The following is a 23,331-nucleotide window of genomic DNA, read 5'->3' as shown; positions in this document are numbered from 1 at the left end:
AGAGGTTGACTTAAGCAAGGTTGACTGCATTCATTTAACAATTTTTAAAAGAAAGAGAATATGTGTTCTGAGACTTCATCATGTAGGCTAAAACATTTTAATACATGTAGCAAACTTACAGTGCACTCCTGTTCTAAGGAACATGGTTATAACAAAATTCTCGTTACATTGAGATGAAGATTCAGGTCCCAAAATGATCGTCTATGTATCTTTATGTGCTTTACTGTTTTGTAATACTGTAACAAAATTTCGATACATGCAATGTATAATGAAAGAAAACCGCCCAGTCCCAAGGACTTTGTTATAATGGGAGTGCACTGTAGGCCCTATGTTCATGTTTCAAATGTGGTAAGGTATGTTAAAGTCAGTTGGTATACCGGTAGATGTTCCAAAACTCCATATTGCTGAGCTCACAAAGAAAAGGAACCACAATTGACATTTTAGACACTATCTGACTTGACCACAAAAAAAGAAGGAAAGAAAGGAGAAAAAAAACGAGAGAGAGAGAGAGAGAGAGAGAGAGAGGGAGGGACTGCAATTGATGTATAAAATTCATCACTGTCTTTAGCTTAAATTTTGTACGAGTATGGCATCTTTGAATACCGATACAATGTACATTAAAGATGTTCCACAGGATGGAGTGTACAGTGTATAAAGCATGTTGCCCTGTCGACTATTGATTTCATGGTTGTGAATTGATGCTGGGCATGGTGATGTGTCCAGCCAGTGAGCAAGACACTGTTGTATATGTACATGTATTTCACTTTATCGTAGGAAAAAAAAAATATGACAATTGCTGAGTAAACTAGAATGAGGTGGCACTGTCGTCCAAGGGACAGAGTGGCTGTGGGATTCCAAAGGAAACTGATACAGTGTACACTGTACTGTTATACATATTATCAAGGCTGATGCCCTTAAATAAACAGATTTAATCTTAAAGGTTCTCTGACATACAAATGCATGTTGATTTGTGTTGATTTATGATACCCTCAACATCACTTTTGCGGTGAAATGAATACAGTATCTAGAAACATTCCATATATTTTTAACCAATTTTTCTTCTATATTTCTGCAGATTACTTGGATACGCCCACAAAAAGATCCTTCCATACCAATATTACTGTTGTGACCTCATCTGTCAATCATTGTTTAAGTACCAGTACTACACGTAATATGATTAACAAAAGACATTGGAATGCACCCTCCCCGAGACCGAGCATAACTTGCATGTTCCCTCGCCAGGTTTTTTGTTAGTCACATTAATATCACAGAAACATGCAAGTTATGCTGAGTCGAGGGGAAGGTGCATTCCAATGTCTTTAGTTAAACATATCAGTACCTTAGTAATGATTGACAGATGAGGTCACAACAGGAATATTGCTTTGGAAGGATTTTTTTGGGCGTATCCAAGTAATCTGACGAAAAATTAGTTAAAAATATGTACATATACGGAATGTTTTTAGATATTCGTTTCACCTCAAAAGTGATCTTGAGGGTATCATAAATCAACACAAATCAACTTACATTTGTATGTCTGAGAACCTTTAAACAGAGTGCCAGCATGGATACACACACACACAAGTTTTTGGCCCTTTGGCAAATCCTGACTCACTTCCTCCAACATCCTTCCTTAGGTTTTCAGGAGTAATCAAGATTTTGATGGGGGGCAATCACAAATGGCGATAAAGTTACAGCCATCTGCATGTCACACATGTACTGAATTATCATACACATACACATGTACAGTGTATCTGGTATTCTATTCCCATTGTCACTTTGAACAGCAATACTGCAGTACAATTGTAATATCATTCTGCCACTACATGTACTGTGTACCTCATGCATTACTCTGTGCTTTGTGCATGCAACAAAAGAGACAGAAAAAAAAATACATTGTCAACAAAATTGTCATCAGTATGAATGTCTTTAATCACAATCTACTTACATGAATGGCCTGCAAAATTTTATAGAAACATTTCCTAGCAAAAATATACATACCGTATGATATAGATCAAATAAGATCAGGAAGAGTACCCTGAAGTCATTTATGTACAGGAAAGGCATCGTGATTTCTGACTGATATGAAAATCACTAGTGGCCATATCCACTGACGAGTGAGGTGTTTTGAATACAGTACATTTATGAAAAAACGTTTAAAACCACAAAAAACGCAGAAGCAAATACAAATTTTCTGGACCAGAGTGTCTCTTTCCTGTTATATTGTTGCTTGTATGTTTGATTGTTTGTCTGTCTTTTGTTTGTTTGTTTGTTTGTTTGTTTGTTTGTTTGTTTGTTTGTTTGTTTGTTTTGTAATGCAGGCAGAACAAAATTTTGATATACACACATGTACATGTAACATAATTCACTGGTCCCAATGAGTTGTTATAACAAAAATCCACTGTACAACAATGTATATCTCCTAGCATTATACAATACAGTGTACCTAATTCCATATTTTTCTTAGAATGCAAAAGAAAAAAAAATAATAATTTGGAGCACTACTATCAACACAAAGAACATGTATCAACACATGACACATGACTGGTTCGTTGGCAACTCAATAAGCTTGCTCATCATCTCTACCTGAAGGTTCCTCGAAAATTCGGATTATTCATTAAATCAAGATTGGCTATTAATGCATTCCCTGCATTCCTCTGTTGTGACTTTATTATTGTAATTCAAGAGGATATTCAGAAAAGGATAGATGACGAGTGTAAGGCAGACAAATGATAAATCTTTCAAAAACTGTATCAAAAAATGTTAGAATTCATTGCTACATGGATATTTGCACAATGCATTTTATCAGTATGTATCATTACATCAGGTTTGTATGCATTTTCCAATGAGTCACCGCCACCACAAAAACAATGTTTTGTGCGGTTTAGCAGCACATGGGAATCTTCTACGAGATCTTAGGAATAAATCCAATTGAATAAAAAACAGCAAAAAGAACAAAAAGAAAAGATTTGCAAGATCAGGAAAACTTGAGGCTTTAAATTGACACATATATTTAACTTCACTACTGTGTCACAGGTCGCTGTGCCTGTGAACTTTGTTGAAATCCATGTGGCCTACTATGGGATATTTGGCCTTGTAGACGTCTCGGAACGTGTCCTCGAGGGACTTCAGCTCTGCGTCATTCAAGCCCGTCTGCATTAAAAACAAAGTGATACAAAACGCTAGAACATTACCATAATACATATACAGTGGAAACTCAGTAAACAAGATCCTTGGGACTAAGACAATTTGTTCTTTGTATCAGATATTTTGTAACATCAGTAGTCAATAAACAATACAAAACAAAGGAAATAAATTCATTTGGACAGGGGAAGTCAGTTTGTTATATCAGGTATTTCATCAGATCTCTTTACATTGCGTTTCTACTGTACATGTATCACAGTTTGGAAGAGAGTGAGGGAAAAGGCACTTGGCAAAAGAAAAGCTATGTACTTGTAATATGATGAGTAAATTACCCCATGGTAAAGGGACCACCTGGGATATGCACTGAGACTATGAGGATTGCTATACATATCAATTTCACAGATAATTTTGACAGATATCACAGTGGGGGGGGGGGGGGGGGGGGGGGAGCATGACATTCAACACACATTAACCCGTTGAAGACGAGTCCCGAGCATACTCGGGCAGGTGTCTATGGGAAATGCGTGTTGTAGCAAAATCAGCCCGTCCTCAACGGGTTAAAACACTAAGCTCATCTTCAGCTGTTATGAATGTGACAACAATGGTTTTCTCATGTCTGTTTGCCAAGCCTAATTACTACAGGACTAACAGTGTAACTGTTCTGATACCAACAACAGAGGGAGCTTTATTACCATCATGCAGACTTGCACAACCTACCTCATGTCTACCTGTATACTTCATGAATCTGTAGTACATGTACGGACGACATGCTCAAATGAAAAGTAACTCACATATACGATACTTACAACATCTGAAGTAAGATCTTCAGGTTTCAAAGACATCTTTGCGACTGCCCTGGTAGAGTCTTTCCCAACAAGAACATTGTAAGGGGCTTCTTTGCCATAAAATTCTGAATGTAAGAAAGAAATGTGAACAACAAATGACTGCTATGGCTTAGAGGTAAAAGGTAAGACAAAGCCAATCTTTGACAACACTGATGTGAATCTCAAAATACATATTTTGTTTGTGGTGGACAAAATGTTGAGTCAAATGATGAAGATACATTGCATACGACTATGAAGCAGGCAATGACGATCTCAGGCATTTGTATGACGTTCATAATGTGCCGCCACTTTGTTATGAGATTATATGGGACTTATGTCTATGTTTGACAACACTCTATCGAGGCAGTCCAATACAGAGATGAATGTACACCGTAGCATGTAGGCCCTATTATTCTGCCATTTTATTGTTAGAGTGTATTGACCAATAATATTGATAAAAATTGTGGTATCGTAACAATAATCATGGTTAAGAAGATTCATTCTATGACTGAAGATATCTGACATTGCTTGGCTGGTAATATGCACAAAACTTTTTGCATAACTTCTATCTGTCCATTGTAAGATACACTGTAGTGAGAGAGAGAGAGAGAGAGAGAGAGAGTTAAACAAAAATATTCATCTCTATTTTTTTTTTTGTGAGTTTTTTTTTTTTTTTAATCACAGTGTTAAACATTCATATTTAACAGAATACCTTTTCCTGTGGAGACATCAAACACAACCCCTTTGACTGCCATATATATTGGAAGATCAGGCTGCAAACAAAACAGAGGACAAACGACACCACAATCATTGAAGAATGAGAATGCCTAGAATGCACATAATTCAAGTGTGATGTCATGATATCAAAAGTTAAAAACTCAAGACATTCTATGACAAGACATTAGACATTATTGTGATTATAAGTTTTATTGTGATTTTCATCAGTATCGTTTCATTTAGCAAGAATGTAAGAACATATCAATCTCAACATAATATGATTAGCAGAGTGTTAATATCCACTATTATTATTCATTCAACCCATCAAATTCTTGGGAGAATTCAAATTCGATCAGATGGAACTAGTTATATTCATGAAATTTACACAATATTCAGGGAAAATATGTGCAAATTTGCCAATATGAGAAACAGATTACATTAATCTCAAACTGCTTGGATTTTTTTTTTCAATTCAGGGATTAGCTAGACCCATTCAGCATAGTCAGAGAACTTACTACCGGTATTTAGGTGTAGAAATATTCTGCAACTGGTAAGCAATTAATAATGTGAAATGCCATAGGCCTTTATTGACAGGAAATTGGATAATTGTTCACTCTACACTATGAAATACTTAAAATTGATAACAAGTTATCATTTTATTTTGGTGAAGGGATTTAGAATGATGAATTTTGTAGACAATGAGATACCTTTGTGGAGTGATCCAACAGCTACACAGCGTACACTGTACCCGGCCCAGTTAGGTTTTTGTTTTGTTTCGTGTTGTTTTGCTTTTTGTTGTTGTTGTTGTTGTTGTTGTTGTTTTATAAGGTAATGGTGATGGTAACACGAGAAGCCTGCTCAACATTACCGAGCCGGGCTGACCAGATTTTGCGAGCCTTTTACGAGGTGCTTTTCTCTATCTCAACCTTTATGCGTACAGATTGCTCCCCGCGCTTAATTATAATCATGATTATTATTTTACTTATATTACAATGGAATTATTATTCTTTCCGTTGTCGAAAAATGAGTGTGAATTTCCATATATGAGATAAAAGGCGTAAATATTCAATATTGAATGACGCGCCTTTAAGCACCAACAACAACAACAACACATGCATGTAATAAAACTATGCCGTTCGGGTCGTGTTCACACAATTTCACAGTCCCTGGACCCCGCCCCGTCGACCGTGATGCTGACACCGCGCTGCCGGTGAGACACCGGACCACCCACGGCAAGCTAAGAGGCGCGGCGCCGCCCGGCCCTGCAGTCGAGTCCAGCTGAAGGGCAGAGGCTGTTGAACATGTTGAATGGGGAACCATGGGGTGAAGTATGATGTACTCACATTTGTGCCGTCATATCGGGATATCTCCTTGTTTGTGAAAACCTTCATGGGACTCCCTACTGATACCTTAATTTTGCTCTCGCCATCATGGTTTTCGCACAAAACACTGTTGAAAACCACACACGTAACCAATCCAAAAATGGCAATGGGCGCAGCCATTTTGAAAATAAAATTATATTTCGTGCGCATAGAGTATAAAACTGATGTACTAAAATACCTGTTCTCTGAATAGCACTTTAAAAATTTAAACTACAATTTTAGAAATATTTAAAGTAATTTTTTATTTTATTTTTCTCTTCACTTCTAAAAATCAGATACTATCTTATCTACACTCAAATTGTTCAACAAGGAAATACGGATAGGCGGTGCCTTGCTTACAGAATATTCTTCCTGGTGTAATTTTGTGACAGGGAGGGCTGCCGAACTGGGCAGAATATCGACCCAAATCCAAAATGGATAGCCAAGGAAGGAAAGTCGTAGTGTGTGATAATGGCACAGGAGTAAGTACTTATGTGATTTTGCTCAGTATTTTGTTGTCTTTTGTACGAATTGGAATGTAAATCGTCGTATAAATTTGTGAACTTAAACAGGAAGTGAACTGAAGTGGAGAGGATGAGCTCTGCCAGAGCGAGGGTATGAGGCGGCCACCGACGCGCGACAGGCGGGCCACCGGGGGACCTGTACAGTGATAGCTGGCTTTTAGTTTTAGCCTCTCTTCCTAAACGACCCTCGGCAGCATTACATTGCAATAACTTGAATAAGGCACCTTTCACATGTTACAAGGCTAGGAGTCGGCCGGCTAGCTACTGAAGATCAAGACGATTAAACTAACTGTCCCTACTAACCAGTAAAATTACACTAAATTTAGAGTTAAAGCAATCCAGCTCGGCTCATCCAGGGCCATCATGGACTGGCCAAGGCAAAAGGGGAACTGATGGACTGATACAAATCGTACGTACATGTAGGGACCACTGACACACTGCACTGGTGGTGGTAGTGTTATGACCTGACATTCCATACAAACAATACAATTGCACATTGATATTTTACTTTAGGTTTTTACATTTTGTTGTACACTCTCACAGAAATGTATTCTGATACATTTCAGCTTCTCAGCGAAGCTACTGTCACTGAGAACCAGCTTTGGCAATCAATAATGAAAGAATTGCCATGGGGTCTGGTGTACATATTGCGGGATATGGATGCAAGAAATCACACTGTAGACGTAGTGGTACCGATTCACTACTTGCTCACTTCAGTCACTACTGACAGTGACACTACTGTCACTAGGCCTACTCCCCGCCCTGATACGAATGCGCGAACGCCTTGCGTAAACACATCATATTCTGAAATTAGCCAGCCATACACTCTGATGGAAAGCTACAGTATCATTAGACAGAAAGATCCGTCTGTCCGGAGGACTCTTTTGTATTTTGTTAACGCCGTCCTCCGTAGACAGACGGAAGGTTGTAGTACCCATTGCTGTGTGGATGTTCTTAACCACTGTCTCTATGGAAAATTGGGTGAGGTACCTCACCCTTCTCGATTGCGTCTAATTCACGGCCCTAGGTCGGCAAATTTAAGCTTGAATAGTTAAATCAACTATTCAAGAATAGACTACACTCACCAGATTAATGAATAATCCAATATTTCGGTCGAATTTTCAAAGCAAAACACACATCAACCAGCCCGTCGCGTCGTCACGTTCAAACTGCAGAAACATACAGTATGAATCTATTAGCCAATCACATGCGAGGTAGTTTCTACGTGTTTTTTTTACTTAATAAAGTACCTCGCATGCGATTGGTTTACAGATTCAAAATGGCGACCTTCGGCGAGCGAATGTCGATGTTGCGATATGGATAAAATTTCTGCATTATAACCGCGTTACTGTGAGTATTTCGATTGCAAAATGTGAGAAATTAGCCCCAAATATTGCTACATAATGTGTCATGTCATGTCAAACTTGTTTGAATGTAAAAAAGCTGTCTGAAATTTGGTTTATCGTAACGTTTGATCTGTGCGCTACTGCCACACAGGAGCTGGCATCATTGACTTCGGTCTGTATACGGAGGGGATCCGTGAAGCCAGACGCAGTCTCCGCGGAACATTCCCCGACGGACAGATACAGACCGATCTTTCGGTCAACAGTATCATATAAATTTAATGCTCCTAAGTCGGTTTGACCTTGATGCTAGAATTAGAAATTGATCATTTAAACACAACTTGAAATACACTCAACCTTGCTTATAGTCGACCACGCATAAGTCAAATAATTGCCTAAGTCTAAGGTCTTTTCATGTCCTCTTCCCTTTATATTCTATTAATTTTAACCCCTCATAAGTCAAATTTTCTCTAAGTCGAAGCTATTTCTTCAGTCCAAATAGATTTGGCTTAGACAAGGTTGACTGTATATCAAACGCGAGTCCCCCGAATCATACGCAAGTCTGCTGCTGAAAGGACTTGCGTTTGACTTTGTACGCAAATATCTAATGCAACTTTGCGTTTGATTGTGATCATATGCAAAGTTGTGGCCGATACTTGCATTTGATGTGAAGTTGTGTTTGATCTGATTGCATTTCAAGTTTCCAGCAACACCATGGGGCCCATACATGTACCAGAAGTGTTATATTACTATTAGCAGAAGCCAGCATGCACTGTACCCTGATTTTTCCCCATGTCATTTGCTGGCTAATTTCAGCAGAACATCACCTCCACCAGGCTAACTGTATGCGCATGCGCATACGATGAGTAGTGAGCAAGTCTGGAACTGGTATTCATTATTTCTGTATATCATGTACTCTGCAATGTTTAGTACAATAATTTAATTACTCTTGTCCACAGTTGCATCATATATGTACACTGTACATCATAGACAAGCTGAAACATGGGAGAATATACACCCAAAATATCAACTATGTAGACTCATTTAGGGGTCAAAACTGTGTATGGTGGCCCAAAACTCCTGGATTGCCAAATTTATAGAGTGATTTGTATAATTGACACCAAATTTACGTGATTTCAATTGTGTAGGCACTATCATATGCATGTGATGTTTCTATTCTAATGTCACATGTCTTTGTCGCATGCAGCACCTCTGGGTGCAAGTGCTATAAATGTACTTTTGTGTTTGTGTCATTACCACACATTTATAAAACCATGGGAAACACCTGATAGTAGTATGTTTCCAATCATTCACATAAATTTGAACTGGTCAAATCAGTTTCCAGGATTAAAGGATTGATACAGTGGACTCCCGTTATAACAAAGTCCTCAGGACCAGCAGTTTTCTTTCGTCATATCAAAATTTTGTTATAACCGAACAAATAAACAATGAAAATAACTGGATAATGCCCCAGCCTGAATTTATACTTCATTGTAACTGGAATTTCATTATAATTGTGTTCATTATAATGGGACTGCACTGTATCAACATCAACTTTCACATTGCCGCTCAAAAACAACTCACTCTTCGCAAGTCCCTTCAATTCCCAAAGAATTTAGCCATCTAAATAAATATGTGATATCTTTCAAGTATCCTGGGAGCTAAAAGATCACTGTACAATGATTAATGCAAGTTGAAAAAAACTGCTTGAGATTATCATTTTGTTTTTGCCTACCTACAAAAGATACAGAGACTTTCTAGATTTACAATTCAACCTGTACCGTGAAAGTGGAAAATATTGCCCACTTACTGTAATTCATGTACTGTACATTGTATGTGTGTGTAATATGTGCTTGGAGAAGTTCAAGGAAATTCACTCACTTCTGACTGCAGTTCAGAGTATTTCTGCATATTCAGTGTATCCATATCAAATATACATTGTGTATATAATTTTTACCAATAAATACTGAATGAAAAAAAAAGATATTACAATAATTGCATGTGCACTTGATAAATAAAACATGAAATTCAGAAAAAAAAAAAGAAGAAATCACTGCCAGATATTCCACACTTACTGAATGCCCAAATATTATATAATGCTCACATACAGGTTTCATCACAGCATCCATTTGTTCCCCCACTGTGATACATGTGTATGCAAATGGTAGCTGTGTGTTCATCACAGCATCTGCATAGATTTAGCCAAGTTTCTTTCCCCTTCCCACAGTAAGACTCTTTTTTTTTTTAAACCAGTGGTCATTAGCACACATTCTACAATATAAACCTGATCCTCCTGAGTTGTGAGATTCAGATGGTTCTACTGTATTTCAGTGGGGCTTGAGAAACATGCATGATTTATCTTATAGAAGGGTTCCGTGCAATGAGGAAGTGCAGATTACATGGAACTGATGTGCATAAAGGCTCAAGCACCAGAAAGTAAAAACATACCGTCAAGAATTGATAAACAGCATGTCCTCCTTTTATTGTTTTTTTTTTAATACTTGTATTGTACTAATGTAGATAACTCATTCTTCTGAAGTACTGCACCACTATAGAATAGTTCTTGAAATCCCATTTTGTATAGGGCCTATGCAATTACACCAGATGATGTGGAGGTTCTCCATTCTGCTAGTTCTGTTGGTTACTTCCTCAACCAGCAAAGAATTAGGGTTGAGTAGGGATAGGATGAAAGCTCTAGAGGGTAATTTAGGAAATATACTCAAAGCTTGATTTAGCTCTCTGAACTCAAATGTACATGACGTGACAGAACTGTAAATCAAAAATGAAACAGTGTCATACTAAAATTACATACATGTACGTGTACAGGTGTGGGATTTAGAGTAGATCTAATGCCATTAACATATATGTACACCTCAAAAAAACATACCAGTAGTTGTATCATTTACAGCATCAAAAAAAAAAAAAAAAATTATATCATACATTAAGGAGAGAGGAGTAAACATGGAATGTATCACAATGCAGAGATATGTTTTTCATTTCACACTCCGTGATACCAGTGTAAAATTGAAATTAAGCGAATTATTATTATTATTTTTTCTTAATGATGTGACTTGGGTTGAACATGTCTATTTTGTCCACATGAATTTGCACTGGCGTTTGACAGTCATAGAAAGCATGAATTTGCAACTTGTGTGAGTTTGTTTTGCTGGACCGAGCAGAGAAAGCTGGCTGGATCATCCAAAAAAAATTCTACTTGATTCCATTAGTTCATGCCATAATAAGCAGGGTAAATACATTTGAAATGAACATACAGAATTGTAGTTTATTCACAATACACTGTACATATTTTGTTTTTTCAATATCCCATTGCAGTTTGTCAAGTGTGGTTTTGCTGGCACCAACTTTCCTTCCCATATATTTCCATCACTGGTGGGCCGTCCCATCATCAGATCTTCAGCCAAAATAGGAGATATAGAAATCAAGGTAAGTGGAAGAGTACATGAGAAAGCATGTGAATGATGCCTAGAAATTATGAATTGAATTTTTCTTTTTACAGTGTCTGTCTGAAAAATAGGCCAGCAGATAGCGTTTTAGTACTTGGTGACTGCTTCTGTAGCATCTGAAGATACACATATTTCTGGAAAATGCAACTCCACAGCATGTTCACGTTGACTGATAGATACAAATGTACAATGTACACCTGTAGATCAAAATTAGGCGAATAGACTAGTAGAGGACTCATTAAAATCAGAGACAAAAGGTTTCAGAAATTCAAAGTTCCACAAGTTTTCTCTACCTGGTGGTATTTTGCAGCTACATTGTACTTCTGCAAAGTGAAATTGGTTTTATAATACACAAAAATGTTGTCAAACTTCGGTTCGGGGTCAATATTTAGCAAAAAAATATTCATGTATAGGTTAAAGAGAGACTTTTAAGATGATATTCGTCACCACCTGCCTTTTCTCTGTGTGGTTTGTAAAAGAATTTTAAAATTCCATGTAGACATCTAGTCTTATTTTACATTGAAGGTTTGATTTTCATAAAACCTCTAGATATCAATTTGTCAGTTTCACCAACTCTTGATATCAAAGTCAACATGAAAATGGTGTGGAATTTGTGCTGTAAATCGATTTGAAGATGAATCCTGTGCTTGTATTAAACATGTTTGAACTGATTTACTGACAGGGTCTTGGGTGCATTGTGGCTTTCTTCTGTAAATGACCCATGAAAATATGTGACCTGTTGTGTGTAGTAATTAATGGGTGCACCTGTAATCTGAGGGAAGAAAGGACAGCTTGTATGAGAAGGAGTAAAATGTTGACAAAAAAGTAGTATTTCAAGTTATATATCTTGTCACTTTTTCCACAGATGTTTGGATAAAGTTTACTCTAGTTCTACATTCTTCACAATATGTGTTTTGTATCTTGTACATTTCTTTAGAATGGAATAACAGTGGAATAGGTATCTTTCCAGAAATTCATGCTGATATAACTTTTGTGCTCTGATAAGTCTTGTCTGTCATCAAACATCATAAAATCATCCTTTGATTTCTTCATGATTTCTTAACCAACTCTTGTTGCTATTATTTCTCATCACTTTCAGCTTAATAAGGTATAGTTACTTGGTTTATTTCATTTGGTTTTCTGTTTGATTTGTTTTTCTTGGTGTTTTTTTTTTTTGTGGTGTTGGAACAATCTCTTTTCATAGCGTTATTGTTGGCTGTCTTTTTTGTTCTTTTTTTTTGCTGTCAATGATGTCTCCTTTCTTTTCTTTCTTTTTTTAATGCTGTTTGTAATACTGGACATATCCCCTTGTTGCTGTCCCATGCTCACTGAACATTATTTTTGCCAGTTGGCACTACAGTTGTTCAAAATACGGTTCATTTCATACATTGTACATGTGCAGTATAATACACTTGTATCCCTTGAAAGTAATCTTCCTTGTACAGATGAGCAGATTTCAGTACTACATAATGTATGACTGAGTCTAAGCATGTGTCATCATTTGGTGTTCGTTGCTTTTAAATGCATGAAGCCGTTGGTCGAATTGAATGTGTAGCATGCTAGTGTCAACAAATTGTTCTGGGTGTAAACCAATATGCACTTGTCTGAATTGCTTGAAAACAAAATTTGTTGGACAATGTGCTGGACCCTTGTAAACTAAGTACATGGCAACTATCTCTATTATCTCATTTTTGTGGATACAAGTACTGTAAAACAAGGAATGTTCGCGTGCATTTTAATTTCGCGAATTTCGCGAAAGCCAAAATTCGCGAAATTAAAATGCATGCGAAAGTTCTTGTCTGCAGTACAATATATGCGTTAAATGTTAGAGGCAATTCGCGAAAATGTCATGCCGCGAAAATATTGTGTTTTACAGTATACATTTTACCATCCGTTACTGTTTCCTCTTCTTGAAGATGCCGCCCTCCCCAAATTTGACCCGTACAAGTAATAAGAATATATTCAATATGACAGCTTTTCCTGTCACTTGTCTAAACAAAGAGGGTTGGTCAACAGCATAACCACATCTCTTTCCAATGTTCTTGATTTTTTTGTCTTCTTTTCTTACGCAACATACAAAGTGTATCTCTTGTCGTATTTCATTTAATATAAATGTTTTATTGTGTTTTCATTTCATGCATTTCAGAACAGTTCTATTATTATTTTTCAGATTGTGAGACACACAAAGTATACCCATGTTATGAACCATTCACAGAACAAAATGTTAAGATAATTGTACATCTCATGAAAAAAATACATATTTGGACTGTATGCTTAATCCAGTTGTATTGGCTTTACATACCTATAGTTTTCAACCTTCCCTGTCAATGACATTGAAAAGTTGAAGAGTGCATTTTGGTTTGTTTATTTATGGTTATTTTGCCTTTGAAACTTTTACCCGACATCCAAAGTCAGACTTTTTAATACAAGGAAGTACACTGTGTAGATGGCACTAAAAATAGTTGTGTGACTCATATTTTGAGTGTTTAACAGTATGTACAATGTACATATATTGCTACACTTGAATCATTAGCTGAGCATTCCCCAACAAAACCTTCTTTCCTCCTGTATCTCACTTTGGCTGAAATCTGAACTAAAAGTTCCATCACTCGTCTTAGCATAGTCTAGTTTGCTATAAATAGGCTTTTGTCAGTGCCTGATAAATGATTGTTTCAGACCAAATTCAATCACATTGTTCAGTGTGGTGCAATTTAATTCTCCGTTACCATGGGCAGAAGTTTATTGGGAACAGGGAAAAGGGAACAAGCAATTTACGTACAAAATTTGCCAATTTGTATTTTTCTGAACAGGCATGAGATTTCTCCGCGGATCCGCGGATTTCCGCGGATTTTGAAATTCTGGGGGGAAAATACACAGTCGGGAAAATTTCCGTGATTTTCCTCTTTTCTTTCTTTTTTTTTTTTTGTTTTTGCAGCCACCATATCTCGCCGTGTGTGAATGGTGATGAGTGCATTTGTCAGCGGGCAGCTGTGCGATGTTGCATGTTTCGTGCGTGAAATGGATGTGAAACGTGCATGTCGATCAACTTCTAGCTACACGTACTGTAGCTTGCAGTGTGGTGTGATGATATGATGCACACAATCCACGTGTGAGGCTGTACAGTAACTGCGTATTATCAAGGAGCTTCGGCATGCATGCTGCCGCAGCATTCAGCGCGATGCGTTGACCGAAAGATCGGTCTGTATCTGTCCGTCGGGGAATGTTCGGCGGGGACTGCGTCTGGCTTCACGGATCCCCTCCGTATACGGAGGACAGCGTTATGGCAAAGCCAAACGCAGTCTCCGCGGAACATTCCCCGACGGACAGATACAGACCGACCTTACGGTCAACGCGATGCGCTGCTTTTGTATCCCGCTGATTACGTTGGCGTGACCTACATTTGTTATCGTGATTTTGTGGACCGGTGAGAATATTTCTTTTTTCAACGAGAAAATGAAGACCCTCGATAAGGATGACCCTCGCGTAGCGGATATTGACAAAGATGTCTCCAATACAGTAAGTTCAAGTGGCAGTGGTTGGAATATGAAGTTGATCTCCCAGAACCAGTTTCGTCTTCTAGGCCAGCGAGTCAATCGACTTCCTCGGGACCTGGAACTTGTGATACATCGATCATCCGCCAAGGGATTCGCTTTACATTCTGGACTTCATCCAAACCCCAATACTTCAATTGCTTGGTCTACATTAGCTGTTTATGGACTTAACCGGGTCTACAAATTTTTGTACCTCCTGTAAGGTATAGTCTAGCTGTTGCATGGACGTAGAGACGGTCAACAATGCTGAGCTGCATGTACGATTTATTTTCAGCTGTATTACATACTAGTACATGATTCTCTAGACTACATGGACCAAGATCAGCAATACTTTGCCTGGTCTGCACACTGTAAACTATTAATGGACTAACCCTAAGGTAAAGACAGCCAACAATGGCAATGCTAAGCTGTGATTTATAACTGGACACCCTTTTTTTTTGTACCCGTATGAACTGAATCCAGCAAGACGTCACCTGGGTCACAGTGGGTGTACATTACTGTGATTTATTATTTACTCACATTTGAGTAGGTCCTAGGTATAACAGTTGAGCATACTATAGTATTCCTTCCTTTACATTTTGCATGTGTCATTCATGAGTTCAATTATCACAATGTTTCTCTGTAAAATGTACCTCATAACAATAGTAAATTTCAGTTGTAAAATGCATTAAAATGAGTGTTTTCATACCTTAGATTTCAAAAAGTCCTCACCGTGGGAGGGGGGACACCCCCCTCCCACACCCTCCCCCCGCTCGGTCGCTCCGCTCCCTCGCAAAGTCCCTCCTCTTTTTTTCACTTTTCTCTGTCTCATGCCTGCTGAAGCCCAAGGGCTTCACAGATTTCTTTGAATAACTTTATTTAGATAATTATCTTTTGGGGCAAGTACCGGGTACATAGTTGTAAAAGGTGAGAGTAAAACTTGGCATAATTTACTGATCCAGTTTCATGGTTTGAATGTACATGTACAAAGGTACACTACCCTCCCTCCCCCCCCCCCCCCCCACAAAAGAAAAAAAAAGAAGAAGAAGACTATAACAAGAAGACAAGACTCTGAAGTAGCAACACTACATGTATTTGCTTACACGAATGTATTGCAATCATAATGGAATGATCTCTGTGTACATGTACCTGCACATCAATTGGATGACTGTTCTGAGTCTTGGAAACGAATGTATGGCATGTTCATAAACAGTTGCTACTGTACCTCATTTATAACACATGGTACAGTCACTGCATTAATGTATGAAGTAAATTTTAACAGTTGATTGTGTTGTAGCAGTGTTGATATTTTTGTATTTATTCACACATGTCAGAGGTAAGAATTAAAAAAAAAGAAGAAATATGTAAGCCAAGTTTAAATAGTGATCCACATACAGTTGCAACTGTTTGCTGCTCAGTTTCACACCAGCCGTGTTTGCTAATGATATATTACTTTTTTATACTGTATTTGCCTAATGCAGAACCCATGTACTTTTGTTGTAAGAGGAAGTTGTAATGTGTTTGCTCCTACGAAGCAATACACAAGCCTGCACAACATTATAGCCTTATGTCTTTTCTTCTCTGTTCCCCCCCCCCCCCTTTTTTTGGCACTATCAGAACAGTCACTTGTCCTGCTCTGTAGTTTTGCCCTTTTTAACAGCTTACAACGTGCATGAGTTTCAGTCTAGTGGAGTTTCCTAATAGTGTGCTGTGATTTATTGCTGTAATATTCTGCGATGTGCAAATCTTCAGATTTTTATTCTGTCGGCGTGACTTTTGGTTCTCCCTGCACAAGTGTTTGCTTCCTCTTGTAATTAATTGTTAATTGCAACCGGTTTAGTAACCAACACTTCCCTATAATGCTGTATTATATATGTACGCAATTTGATCTCATACAGGACTGGTATATTTTACTTTTGACAAATGACAGACTTACGTCAGAGGGAAAATAAGTGCATACTGATGCCCTGCAAACTACATGATTGTACAAAATTGTACAATTTTAGTGCTCAACAAATCCTCCAGTGTGGCTGGCATACCATGAGTATACACAACTAATATTGAAGTTTTTGACACCTGTGCAGTATCGTACATACAATGTAGCTAGGAAGTGTAACTTTGTCATCAAAATTAATTTTGAAGAGCCTCGTGTCAACAGGTTTTAGGAAATGCCAAGCTATTTAAACAAAGAAGCATTAAGCATTGTATTGGATATGTTTGTATCTTTGCTCTTTAAATACGAGGCTGTTTCAAAGAAAACATGTCCAGTGAGAATGCGGTGTAGCTTCTTTCCTTTTATCAATTCTAATTAAAAACATCCAAAGCATATCAAGGAATATACAATGTACACTGTGTATTCTTGCAGTTTTACTGTCAGTGATGTGAAAAAAATTTGAAATCAGTATATGTATACATGTATTACAAGAGTGACAGTAAAGGTAATAGCTGTCTATGCTATAAAATTGTACTGAAATTATGTGGTATTTTCCCCTTTCAAAAGTGAATTTTTATGACGTTGGGTAGGAGTATTTGACTAATGCGTGGTACAATGCATGTTTTCTTTTTTAGGGTGTCTTTTTTATGGTATGGCTACAATGACAAAACATATGTAAAAAGATGCATCAGGACAATGAATTCAGGATGAAAGTACTTTGTGCCTTTAAAAGCTTTAATAATAAATTTAATTTCAACTAACCTCAAAAGACAGTAAATTCCACCCAAGATTTGTTCTACCAGTGAACTGAAGATTTCTTAGATATTTAGGTTTCTCTGCTATGAAAAGCACATCATGTGTATGCTGGCTCTGTTTAGGAAAGAAAATATTTCATATTGAAAGAATGTAATACATGTACAACAAATATGGGCCATTTATAGGAGAAGAATATCATGAAAATTATGTTTAAAAAAATAATTAAATGTACAGTGTAGCATATCCTTGCAATTAAAATCCATTCAAACAGTTTCCTCTATACAAGTGAGGACATTATTTGCGGATGTTTTGTATGTTACTTGTGGCTTGTTTATGAGGAAGTTCAGCGCCACACACACACACACAAACATCTTACATTGTACAGTACGTGTGCAGAGACAACCAAAGGAGGGGGGGAAAGTATTTCCTTGGAATTTTTTTTTATGTTTCATGTTTTTCACTTAACTGAAATAATGTGACATACATCGTACGATATGTTAAAGAGGAAAACTTTACATTCCTGGGTGAATTCGATTTTTTGAATGAGTTGTATGTAATACTCCTCTTCTGTCCGATCACTCAGGACTTGATGGTTGGAGATGAGGCCAGCCAGCTTCGATCAATGCTCGAGGTCAACTACCCGATGGAGAATGGGATCGTCAGGAACTGGGACGACATGAAACATGTATGGGACTACACATTCGGTGAGCAGCGGCTAAACATCAACCCGCGGGAGTGCAAGCTCCTGCTGACAGAACCGCCCATGAATCCCATGAAGAACAGGGAAAAGATGGTTGAAGTGAGTACTAGTATACACGGTTTGGGCAGGGCTCGACACTAACTAAAAATTGATATCGGGCCAACAAATTTCGAAAAAGGTTATCTTTTGGTGGCCTGATCAGGCAACAAAGTTTTATAGTGGATTGTTGTACATTTCCTTTTATTTTGGGCAACCAAACTGTCAAATGTAAAGATTATAGTGGTCTTAGTGGGCCACCAGAGAAAAAAATGAGTTAATGTCAGGCCCTGGTTTAAGGCATAGACCAGTTAATACAAACATGAATATGTCCATCTCAAGACATTTGCTCTATAGCAATAAATATGAAGAAAGGATTCCTGGAGATGGGATCATGTGAAACATGTGTCCAAGTGATGTAGTGTGTTATACTAATGTAATATACTCTTATTTGCCAAATGCGGGAAGGGGGTCTTGAATAGAACTTTGGTCATTGCAGCTTCTTAGGGCAACCCGTGTTTGCAAGATGTTACATTGTACATCTCTCAGTATTATGGTCGTAGTTGAATCAGTCTTGACAAAATAAACTCTTTTCTCTGAAGGCAGCAAAATTTTGGCAATGTGTGCAAAGAAGGTGAACACAGATTCAAGGAGTGCTCATTCTGCACAGCTCCCATGAAAGTTGAATAGAAATTATGTACTTGCAGTTTGGGTGCCAAGTGTCATCCTCAGTTTCTTTTTCCCTGATTAATCTTTGCTCTTTAAAAGAAGAAAGAAAAAAAGAAACGAATAGAATTATGCATTTAAGAATAAGCAAGCACTAAACTAAACTTACACTGTAGCACTTGTTGTTGTTTTATCTTTGTTTTTCTATCAAGTTCATATACAATGTACCTGTCCTTAGTGAATGATTACATGTTCATGTAAGTTTAGATTCAAGGATTTTGTTACTTCATTTTCCAAAAGTGCCACACTCCCCACCATGGCAGAGTCTAGTCCATGTGCAGGTTTCGGGTCAGACTCCGGCCTTGACAAGACTGTATGGTCAGTCCATGTCTGTGGTCTCTCTCGAAGCTCTTGTTCAAAACAGTTCCTGCATAATTTGTACAGTAAACATTTGGAAAGAGAAAGATTTGTGGGAAGTGATCAGTCTGTGAAAGTGAATGCTGGCAAGGCATGTAGGCAGCTCTCGGGCCTTGCCCTGCCATATGTCTCCTGTGATTTACAATGTACTTCCTGCTACTCTCGCAGACATAGAATGAGGAAGTGCTTGGCAAGAAAAAAGAAAGAAATAAAAATAGGTGTGAACAGCCCTGATTTACAGTACAGTGTGTTCCATCTATGTGTGTAGCATGTATGGCTTTGATATGATGATATGGCGACTAGAGCATGATATACAGGGAACTCCACATGATTTTTGTTGTCACATCAATAGTGATGATACATACAAATGTATACATTGGTCTATTCAGTCTTATTCGGTGTACATGCATGTGTTTCTTCTTTTTAATTTGTTCTAAATTTAATGGTTTGCGATGTTACACTGTATATAAAACAGAGTCCAAGTGTTATTTTGTTGCAGCGTTTTTGGCAAAAAATACAGCAGGTTTCATAGATTATACTGTTTTTTTTTTCCACAATGTGTTACTACACATATGTCCATTGCAGGAAAGGTAAAAATCTGTATTTTTCCACAAACCCCAAAAATGCCATTTCAGGCCTCAGAATTCTGCAAGGCTGTTTTACAAGGTTGGCTTGACTGACGATAATTATGATTTATTGTTCCCAAGGAATGTTTGGCCATTTATCATTCTGCAGTTATGTGTTGTAGTTCTTTCTCATTACAGTGATATAAAAAATAGTGATGTTTCTCACAAACTATTGATTACCTTCCGTTCGTATTGTATGTTATATACCAGACCATATATTTTGTGAGTGTACACTGTATAATTGTTCCCGAACTGGGACTTCTAAGAAAATGTTGACCATGTGTGAGTGCTGAACTTTGCCGTTTAAAACTGCTGCAAGGGGATGAGGGATAAGTATTACCATTTTAAGAGAAAACTTAGCAATGCTGTCTTGAGAATGATTCACATTGCATTTAATGTTTACTGGAAGCAAAATTTTTGCTAGTTGTCATGTTCACATGCATGTATGTGTTGATGTCAATGGACTCGCAAAATTTGTATTGAAAAAAAAAGTCACTGCACCTGCTCTTACAGTAAATATTCATGTACATTGTCTGTTAAGTATGAGGCTTGTGTGCATACAAAGCAGTACATAAGGATGACTTCCTTTTTACTCCCGAAAATCAATGAGGAGTTAAGTATCTAATCCTCTAAGAAGTTCTGAATGTACCTGCTTTACAAACCTTTCATTCCTTTTTAGATAGAGTATATATATTATATATATATATATTTATATATATAATATATATGTACTCACTCTATCTTTACTTGCATTTGTCTTTGTTTTTTAAGAAAAATGCTGCAAACTTTAATCTGTTTCTGGTTTTCATCTTCCTGCGGCAGGTAATGTTTGAAACCTATCAGTTTAGTGGACTCTTCATTGCAATCCAGGCAGTGCTAACTCTGTACGCTCAAGGTGAGTTGGTTTGGTAGGGGAACCATCAGTTCTCTTTACATAACTGAGTAAATGTGATAATCACAATACTATGTACTGAAGTAGTATGTCATCACTGGGGGGGGGGGGGGGGGTGGGGGAGAGAACATTTGGAAGAAGTACACTGTACATGTGTGGAGGAATTTTGAAAAAATGCATGTTTTGACACATGCAGAGTGTGTGGAAATATATGACCCGCTACAACAAAAGGATCCTAAAGTCGCTGACGGCCGAGCCGAGGAAATCGAGTTTGAAGTCACATCATCCAAATTGGTCAAAACAATCGGATTTCTGCTTTTGGCATAATTTTGTAGTCTGATGTTTTGTCAATTATCTGCCGAAATTTTGAAGCTAAATGATCAAAGGAAGAGCAAGAAATTAGCGTTTTTTCTGGGCCATGATTTTCCGACTTTAAAATGTAAGAGAAACGTGTCCGAAGATTTGGATTTAGCGCCGCAGCTGGACTCCGCCCCTAGCAACGAGGGAGTGATCTTATTGGTCAGTGCGTGGCATCCTGATTACCGATTGGTCGTGCGTAGACCGCTGGCGCTAAGCTTGACTGAACACGGCGGAGGTCGCTAGGAGCGTGCCTTCTATTGTCAAGCGGTGAAAACCGTCTCGCCTCCCCATGACCATGATAGCGTCGGAAGGACAACTTTGAAGGCGTTTTTCTCGAACCTCTGATTTCCTCAACCACTTGACATATGCTGATAAAATCATCGATATCTCTGCAACCCACTACGTTTATTAGTTGTGTTAGGCCAAGTAAAAAAAGAAACCAGTTTCTCGTCCTCGCGCGCATCGATTTTGGCCGCCGCATCGATTTTTTTACTATTTACTATTTTCAAAATGGCGCTGAAAATACCAAGAAATTCATAATTCTCGTCCCAGCCCGCTCCCCGCCCGCATCGATTTTCAGTTGCCGCATCGACTTTTTTGATATTTACTATTTTTCGGCCTCCGAAAAAAAAAAAATCGACAGTTCACCTACCAGTACCAATCGTGATGTCTCATTTCTAATTACGCCTTGCGTCCTCTACTTAGCTGTAGTATAACTGTAGCTTCCGTAGTGCGTATGTAATAACGCATGCATTTCATACTGCGAGCTCGGCAAGAAGGAATGACCCACAAAGCAGTCGAACTATAGTTGGAAGGGCGCGGGCGGGCGCGGGCCTGGGCTGTGATGGATACAGCGCACTCGGTACGTCATGAACGCGATAGCGGCAACATTTTTTCGAACAATCGCTGATATTCCACCTATATTTCGCGCATTGTTCGTATTTTCCCCGTTTCTCATATTTTAAGCGAATGAATTGTTCTGTACAAATGCTTGTGAGGATTGTATCGAGTTTGTATACATTTTCATGTCATTGTGACTATGTGCATGTGTGTGCAGTGTCGCGGTACGGTGCCAGTGCACCGTGGCCGTGCCGGTCGCGCGCGTATGCCTGTCTGCACTGTCTGTAGGTGTGTCATCAGGGTCCCCATCCCCTGGCCTGTCGGCTGTCTGCACACACGCATGAACACATTCGAATGTGTAGAGGCCCGTACACTCTACTCTGTAACGTTGCATCTGACGGCGATGACGGATTTGTTCTATTTTGAAGAGAAAATGAATGCGCTTCTCCAGCAAATGTAGAATTATTAAATGGGTGTATCTACAAAATAAATAACTTTTCCACGGATTCTGGTTTGTCTCGTATTTCTGCGGGATACATGTACTTTTCTTTACGATGTAAATTCACGGACACGACCGTGAGTCGTATCCCCTGTAGTGTGGTATACAATCATTCATCATCAAAAATGATTATCAAATGTCTAGAACATGAAGAAACATCTTTAAAGGTTTCATGCTATAATGCCATATCAGTATCATTTTGACATCCATCTGCAATTGTACAAGCCAGTTTCCAGTTGAATGTGCTACAATATATTTGTACTGTGAAGAGATGCAGATATCTCTCTAAAAAAAAATCGAGTGAAAATATTCACTCTTAAAAGAGTGAATACAAAAAAGAGTGAATTTAGAGTGAAATTGGAGTGAATTTTGAATGAAAATGTTCATTTTCACTCATTTTGGAGCGACCTCAGGGATCACTCGAAGATTTTGGAGTGATCCTTGACGTCACTCTAAAACGAGTGAAAATGAACATTTTCACTCAAAATTAACTCCAATTTCACTCTAAATTCACTCTTCTTTGTATTCACTCTTTTAAGAGTGAATATTTTCACTCGATTTTTTTTAGAGAGTATACATACCAGCTGTGATGTGGACACAAAAAGTCACAAATACCAATGATAAATAAATCAGTGTTTTGAATATCATGGAATTTATTTCAGTCGTACATTGGTATTTTGTTGAAAGACATGTTTTTAACTG

The 23,331-nt window shown here is 38.0% G+C and overlaps 2 protein-coding genes across 2 annotated transcripts in view; one reads left to right on the top strand and one right to left on the bottom strand.

The window, feature by feature from the left end:
- Nucleotides 1-1,916: 1,916 nt before the first annotated feature.
- On the bottom strand, nt 1,917-6,184 carry LOC139723216 (neudesin-like). The gene is made up of 4 exons (XM_071634476.1): nt 6,026-6,184; nt 4,678-4,738; nt 3,948-4,051; nt 1,917-3,150 (listed from the first exon to the last, which is right to left on the bottom strand). The coding sequence occupies exons 1-4, from the start codon at nt 6,182-6,184 to the stop codon at nt 3,028-3,030; spliced, it is 447 nt and encodes a 148-aa protein (XP_071490577.1). The 3' UTR covers nt 1,917-3,027.
- A 224-nt stretch (nt 6,185-6,408) lies between these two features.
- Nucleotides 6,409-23,331, top strand: part of LOC139723263 (actin-related protein 2-A) — a 32,049-nt gene continuing 15,126 nt past the window's right edge. The window contains exons 1-4 of the mRNA XM_071634521.1: nt 6,409-6,525; nt 11,244-11,354; nt 18,177-18,392; nt 20,861-20,933. Of these exons, the coding sequence (XP_071490622.1) occupies nt 6,478-6,525; nt 11,244-11,354; nt 18,177-18,392; nt 20,861-20,933 (448 nt within the window). The 5' untranslated portion in view covers nt 6,409-6,477. The remainder of the gene's footprint in view (nt 6,526-11,243; nt 11,355-18,176; nt 18,393-20,860; nt 20,934-23,331) is intronic.

The sequence above is a fragment of the Diadema antillarum genome, unplaced genomic scaffold (assembly GCF_040938485.1).
Source record: "Diadema antillarum isolate AM-2024a unplaced genomic scaffold, OU_Dant_1.0 scf00000183, whole genome shotgun sequence".
In the NCBI taxonomy this organism is placed as follows: Eukaryota; Metazoa; Echinodermata; class Echinoidea; order Diadematoida; family Diadematidae; genus Diadema; species Diadema antillarum.
Note: the sequence above shows the minus strand (reverse complement) of the source record. Positions and strands in the feature narration are given on the sequence as shown.